At 41.3% G+C, this 7,858-nt stretch overlaps 1 protein-coding gene across 5 annotated transcripts in view; it reads right to left on the bottom strand.

Moving 5' to 3' along the window:
• Positions 1 to 7,858, bottom strand: part of LOC118405423 (thyroid peroxidase-like) — a 31,634-nt gene that overhangs the window by 18,737 nt on the left and 5,039 nt on the right. For 4 of the 5 annotated variants that reach the window (XM_035804939.1, XM_035804954.1, XM_035804931.1 and 1 more), the window contains exon 2: positions 2,154 to 2,232. In XM_035804939.1, coding sequence (XP_035660832.1) covers positions 2,154 to 2,229 — 76 coding nt within the window. In that variant the 5' untranslated portion in view covers positions 2,230 to 2,232. Of the gene's footprint in view, positions 1 to 2,153; positions 2,233 to 2,835; positions 2,986 to 7,858 lie in introns of those variants that run through there. The other variant, XM_035804947.1, reaches the window with a different exon arrangement.

The following is a 7,858-nucleotide window of genomic DNA, read 5'->3' as shown; positions in this document are numbered from 1 at the left end:
TCAAGATAGCCGATCTCAAAACCACAGTAACACCCTCTGCAAAATCTAATCGTCCGCTCAAACAGAAACGAATTTTTGCTATTCTGAAGTTGAAAACATGCAAATTTGGACATGTTAGAATAAAACTTTTTTGGGGAAAAATTCTGACAGAATTTCGAAATTTCAAAGCTCAAACAGTAACAGTAACTTGCCACTCTGAAGTCCAAACCTTGGACATGTTGAAGTAAACCTTTTTGAAAATAATTTTGAAAACATTTTGTAGTGCACCAAATAATAGGTACTAAAAGCGATTGGATATGATTTTGCAAACGACCAGACGTTTCAGATAGCATCCAGTATTTTTCGTCAGTCGCAATGATTGACATTTTCCAAAATAATATGCAGATGCCGGAGTAATTGCTATTTGGCGTATCTTGTTTGTTTGTTTATCTCGCACATAAAGTACAACAACAATAAATTTTAAATTAAAGAAAATTTAGAATAAAAGAAAAGTGCCGTAGGGGGAGAGAAGCCTGCATAGCTTATACAAATCTTATTTCCCGGGTGTCTAACCTTCATCGACGTGATTTCGTAATGATTAAAAGGTTTACTTCCTTCATCAGCCACAAGAACGGCCATGAAAAAAGGTGAAAAATGCCAATATGTGAAAAGCGAGTTCTCATCAATGGCTCAAGATTTTAGCAGAAGTGCAAAATCACCACAGTTCAATGCTATGTCAATTGTAAGACTGTCATTTCACCATGATGTTGCAAATTTTAGCGTCACTGCACAATGGTTATGCAAATTATGATCAACGCTTGGGAACTGCATCGTCACCGTGAGTCAAAGAGACATTCATGTATCGTGAACAAAAATATGTTCTTGTTTTTTCTTGTCGAAATCTTGATAGTTGTCTATCAAAAGGGTACGTGCTTGAGTTTTTCCACAAGATTAGAGTGGCCTCTACATCATTTTGAGATTTTTCTCCTTCAGTGAGTTGTTTGAGAAGAAGAAGACTTTTTATAGCAAGGAACGGGGTAGTCACATATTTATTTACATGAAGAAGAAGATTCACTCTTTACTTCTGGATACTTTAAAAATTTTGATAGACGTTTCGAAAGGCATCCACCTTTCGAAACGTCTATTAGAATTTTTTAAAGTATCGAGAAGTAAAGAGTGAATCTTCTTCAATTTTAATGTTTCCTGGATGAGTAACCTTCACAAACGTATGTCAAAGAATGTTTTGCTGGTTTCATATACTCATCGGCAATACTTAAACACCTAGTGTTGGCTATGTTTGAACTTTCATACAATGATTTCAACTCTTAGCATGGTTGCCAATTTGCTATTTTTTTCGTTTAAACGTAAAATGGCTGGCGTATTTCAGTACTCCCATTTTTTCGTCAAATTTTCTATACTCTTTATTGAATGTTCCTGCTTCGTTTACCATTCGCTCTTAAGTACATTCAAAAATGATGTCAGGTTTGGCGTAATATTGTCCGGCAAGGCCCGGTGGTGAACAGTTTTAAAAATACGAAGTATTAAAAGTTTTAGAAATGCATTGGATATTGAAAATTGTCGAATCTAAGTATAGAAAGGGCCTTTCATAATGCAGGGGCGCAAAAAAATACAGACTGTCTTATCACACAATATGTAGCCCTTTTCAATTAGGACCAATCTTGTAAATCTGATAAAGAATCGGATTTCCTGTCTCAACAACGCCAAAAACAGACTAATAAAACATACTCAGTTTTGTGGTTAGGCCTGAAAACGCAACTTCCGTTAGGAAAAACAAGAACGCGATTGAAAAGCGTCCAAACCAAAAACGCGTTCTAACATTTTCAGCTGCAACCGTACGCGCTCGTTTTGGCATTTAGGAAGAAGTCACAAACGATACACACAACTTACCCTTTTAGACAGTCATACTATCAAATCATCAAACAGCGTATCAATATCATCATATATAAAACATTCGTCCTCAATTTGTACTTTTCCTATGGTAATTGGCGTACCTGTGTTTTTATCAAAGTTTGTTTTAAATTTGTGCTTATTAGCATTTGAACAAGTGTATGCGATATATGCCTACATTATTCACAGTCCAACGTACGTAGCACAGCAGTACGCTTCAACCTATGAATCGCATCTATTGCATATAAAACAGGAATCAGACTTACTGGTGAGGACGTCTGAATGTGCATGCGCGACGACGACCAGCGATGCCAGGAGAACGAGTACAGCCGTAGGCGCCATCGTCTGTGTACGGTAGGGAAAGCAAAATATGTCAAACACTTTTATATTCATCAATAGCTCAATGCATAAACGCGTGGGTATTACGGTAATTTACAACGATGGAAACAAGACACAATGTTAAGATTTACAGATTTAAGATAAAGGTTCAAACGAACAATCAAACAAAAAAACAAATATTTGTGCTGCCATAAACGCGCGTAAAATGCTCGATTGTCACTTCTAGTCAAGCAAAATTGATAACTTCGTTGTACACAATGAAAGGTAGTCGGAACATGTCTTCACGCGCAGCAGCAACGAAAAGCGACCGCACGTATTTCAACATGTTGCCAGTGCGAGAGCCACCACTGTTCAACATACAAGTTAAACAAATTCGCCATTTCCGGACTGATTTGAAAGGATACACCAAAGCAAAACGTTCATTGTTAGACGTCATCGAAATAGCGATGTATGCATGTTTGAACGAGACAAGCTGATCTGATGTTCTGTCCACTCAGAAACGCGGCTTATTTTCAGTACAGTAACGAAACGAAAATGACTGAAAGACATTTAAACAAGACGTCGATAGAGATTTTTAAAAGAAAAGGCGAAGAAGATAAAAGCTCGCACCAGGTTTCTTTCCCCCAGAACGCAGTGGATGACAATTCCGTTTGTATCAGAACACAGGAGGCTGGGCGACACGTTACCGTCCGCCGGCCGACCCAAGATGAAAGTGTTCTTCTCACTCCAGGTGAGAGTGGCCACAGGTGAGCCAAGTGATCATTCTCGAGGGTTTCCTCAAGCACCCCTTGTAACAAATGTAATTGTCTTAAGGACCCGACTCACGGGCCACCGCGCTCCACAGAGGATGTCGTTCAGCAGATTGGTATTCTATTGGTTCGCTGTTACCATGGCTACGGAAATGCGTATGCGTGTGCGAACATGTGACTAATGTCATCCATGTCACGAACGAAAGTGACATAAGAAAAGACTGTTCGTCTCATCCGCTATTAGCATATTGTGCATTATATTGACATTCGTTGAAAAGGTATATAGATACATGTAGTATGCTTGCATTAGAATCTTCAACCGATTGTTGAAAAAATGAACGCGTGCTTAAACAAGTCATAAAGAAGTTGTTCAGATAATAGTACTTTGAACGGTGTGAGGATTTGCCGCAACCACGATTTTTCCACGAGTTAAGACAGTGTGAAAAGACAAAAAACATTGAGAAACTAAGGCATGACGCAACGAACAATGTTACGAAACCATTCTAATCATACAAAGAGACATAATTGCATTATCCGTACCGTTACTGCACTTTATTTGAGAATAAAGAAAATGTGGTATTTCAAGCCCTGCCCTGTGTCGTGAAAACTCTATTCATTAACTTTATTTTATTGCATGATCATGCACGATGGCTAATTGCAAACAAAGTAAAGCTATGGTATACATAATTGTATACCTATTAACAAAGAAGGAAAAAGATTTATACTATGCTACCACATTTCTGTCTAGAATCAAGACGCTGCGTGGCGGCGACCAGGGACGTTGACCTCGCGCCCTACAATTTTCCCCAGCCAACCGGAGAACCTCTTAAAACCCTTCCGCACGGCCGATCACACCTGGTGGAACAAGTGGTTTCCTTTGCTACCTCCCCCACCTGGACCATTAAGGTACCCGAGGCGCACTCAGGTGTTTTGTCAGGTAGAGTTGGAGGAGGTTCTTGGTTTGTATTGCGGCGGCAGGGGAGGGGAAAAGTTGTGTTTCCCGCCCAAAGTTATTGACTGAAGTGGCTACAGAGAGCAATGGGTTCTCCTTGAAAATTCCTTCGGATTTTCTATGGTAAAGCTTGGAGAAGTGGGACAGATGTTGACTGTAAAGAAAATATAAACCTTTCACCTGAATCTTGGCTCACATCCTTACACAACAGTGCAGCACCATTAGACTCATGTTTTCGTTAATGTTTTAATTGGGTCACCTTCATGGCTTTTTTTTTGTTTTTACTGTGTCGCCTAGTCCTTCTCAACAATTCACCTGTTTGCTGTATATATTTACGTACAAATCTTTTACATAAAAAGACAATGAATCTCGTTTTCAAGAGGGAAGGGAAAATGCTGTGATGGCAAAGTGATTTGGAAGCGCCGATCAAAAGCAGCGGCACAAGTTTGAACTGTAAAAATATGAAGAATTGATTGTAACCAAACGTTTTCAATGTGTATTGTCCAGTTCAAAAACACGATGCAAACTAAGACTGACTATCTGGCTGCTATAGGGAGAATAATTTGCCAGACCGGGCAGTTTTGCTACTAAAGGGTTCGGCCGGTCGCAGGGGAAACTTAACCTTAGCGTGGACTGACTTTGGCTGATATCTACGATCCCCGGACCCCCATAGGGAGGCCGAGTGGAGGCAAAAGCAAACTCCTGATCTCTGTATCCGGACCGATCCTGGATAATCGTTACAAACCTGTGTACATTTCCCGCCATCTGAAGCAACAGTTTCCAGCTAAATCCTGGGGTTTAAATCGAATCGTTCTTGAGAACAACTCGACGTTTGCAGAACTGCTTAGCTAGGCTCTGGGAGGATTCCGCACAATCTCTGTAGCAACTACGCGGAATAAGACAGGATTGGGGCGTCAAGTGGTCTGTTTTCGCTACATCTGTAACCGATACTTTGGTAAAGCAGGCTTTAGGGTGGCTGTAACAGTTTATCTCCATCTAAAGAAATGTTTTTACTACTATATCTCCACGACTCAACCTCTGCTTGGAGGGTAGGTCTGCTGGCTTCTATGGTACGATAAGCTAAGGCCACAACCCCAGGATACGTACGTGCAAATATGTGCTGTCTAACGTGACAAGTACCGCCTCCGTACAAACTCGTAGGGAATCCGACGGATTTTGGAGCACGCAGACACGCCGTAGGACTTTACGTGCAGACATAACTTTGTGTGCCATTGGTCTGCGGATTTTCAGCCTGGACGTTTTCAGAAATACGTGTCGGACGTGGCCTCACCCAAAAAACGCACGGACAAATTGCACGTACGGCGGGTTGTGCCCTTAGCTTTACAGATGACCACTGGCCACCCTAGCCATTGTCTTGCCAAGATAAACCTCTGACGACTGATTGTCCGATCAATTCTCGTCAATTTTTCACCCAGAAGGGTTTAGATAATATTAGTAATTATACGATCCAGTGATTCGATAAATGGTATTACACATCAGCACAATGCAAAAGATCGGACGATAACAGAATAAAAGAAGCACTTAGTCGTTTAGGCAATATTCTTTCTATGACATTTCTGCCAATTAAGAACGAATTAAACACAAGTAATAGTTACTGGCATGTGTTAACAATGTAGATTGTTTTGAATGTTCTTACAATTATCTGTACTTCATGAATTGCGAATATAAAAAAAAGCAAATACAGGGAAAAAGAGTGTAGTATTTTGGGACAAACGTGAGAATGTAACTAATTTTAGATCCATCTTGCATCACGTTTCATATCCAGTGAGCAAAGTTACTCTGCATGAAATGCTCCGTTGTGGGGCATTCTTTCCGGTACACTTCAAACAGTGTACACAATTGTACAGTGTATACAGTTGTGCTGATAAAACTTTAAACACTTGAAAAAATGTACAAGCGGTTGGGCTTTCTCGATAGTAAATGAAATCAAGTTGAATAAAATGTAACGCAAATAGTGATCTTCACCCGGTTTGAACCAGTCTAAAGGAGTGCTCCATAAACACTACATTGCGACCAGTGACTCCCGATTAAATATTGTTACAATCAAAGAGCTTTCATATTGTTTGTTCGTGTGTTGGGATCGTGCAACCAAAGTCCCTCTGTAGCGAGAAACTTCGCCGCGGACGCTTTGGACGGAAGCCATACGTCCAATGCCGCAATGGTATTCGCGAGACAATACGGCGGAAAGACCACGATAACAGTGACTACACTTGTTTGCACATTTTGAGCGAACCTTGATGCCCAGACTTCTATTTCTTGTTTGGCGTGATGAACAAGAAAAAGAACCTTTACGGGCGTTGAAGGTCTTCTGACGATCAGAGTACTAGTATTCCACTACGAGTGTCCTTAGGTTTTATCAAGTGCGGAAACTGAACAAGGTCTGCAAACATTTTCCCGGGTGAGCCATGCTTTGATTTCATTCTGCTTGGCAGTTAATTTTTCACCGTAACTATCAATTAGAGTCTCATTAGGCTACATGCTATTCTGGTAAGGGGTGCTCCATTCGTGATAGGACCGTAACCCTATAACCGAATCAGCAGGAATCAAGCAGAACCAGCCGGAATGAAGAATTTGCAAAATTCGTGCCACATGCGGGTGGGAATTCCAAATGGATCTAATGCCTCTTCACACGAGAGGTGGAATGAGCCGGAATGTCGTCCGAATGAAAATTCCTAGGTATTCGCAGTACATTCTAAAAATTCTCGCTACATTCTAGATATTTGTGTTCATTCTTGTGGCCGGCCGGTTCTCAATCGAATGAGATCAGAATGTTTCGAATAATGTTGGAATGCCTTAGAATGCGGTCTTACCGCAGTTAGAATAGTTAGAATACACTTTGACTGCCGTTCGATATTTCTCCACTTCAAATGCACCTCCAAAGTTTTGAGCATGATAAAAACAATCGGGACGGCCACAAGAATAGACACAAATATCTGGAATGCAGTGATCATTTCTAGAATACACTAAGAATTTTATTGAGACGGCATTCCGATTCATTGCGATTCTCGTGTGAAGGGGCCTTTAAGCTAAGGGTACAACCCGCAAATCGTTTGGGATCCGTAAGTGGTAATACCCCCCTCACATTATATACGATCTTCGCACGTACTTTGCGATCGCAGTAAGGTCGGCTGATTTTAAGATCTTAAAATGGTCTTGCGTATTTTTCGCCCAAAAACTGTCCCCCTCACATATAAGCGAGGCTCGTGCGATCGACGGTGAATAAATCTATGATAATGAACCTCCCATGACCTCTTGCACGCGGACAAGGTAACACAACACGTTCCTAAAAAAAGTCAAGAGATCAATAAATGTTGCTTATTTTGTTGTCGGAATCTTTTAAACCAATGATTGGAATGCGCGGGCATAATGGAAATGACACAACAAAGGAAAGTGTGTCACAAAGCCAGCCTGCATACTACCACAGGGGCCATAATGTTAGAATTACCCTCACATTCCCAGAAATTTAATATTTGTAAACAAACGGAAGTCGGGCGAACGTCGCCCGGATGTTGCCCGACTGACGGGCGTTCGCCATCCGATTTGCGCTCGATGATTAATAACTATGTCTGTGCTCGCTTATCGGTCTTCAATCGTTGGATTGACGCAAGACTATTGACCGATGCCCTTGCGAGGTACGCACGATTTGCACGCACGATCTGCGACTAGGTAACGAGCTCTGCGATCTCAGAGATCACATGCGACTTGTCGCTTATGTTAAGAACGTTTCGCTGCACCGCGACCGTCGTAAGACTCCTGAAAATTGCCGGCGATCCCTAAAAATCGCAAGATGATCGTGAGAACACCGGAAGTCTTACTCACGAAAATGTTATTTAGAGCTCGTAAACTAGTCTTCCGATCGAATCGCGCCTAATGTGAGGGGGTATTAGTACCGCCTCCGTACGAACTCGTA

This window comes from Branchiostoma floridae, chromosome 2, assembly GCF_000003815.2.
Source record: "Branchiostoma floridae strain S238N-H82 chromosome 2, Bfl_VNyyK, whole genome shotgun sequence".
NCBI lineage: Eukaryota > Metazoa > Chordata > Leptocardii > Amphioxiformes > Branchiostomatidae > Branchiostoma > Branchiostoma floridae.
The sequence above is the reverse complement of the archived record's forward strand: the minus strand, read 5'-3'. Positions and strand labels throughout refer to the sequence as shown.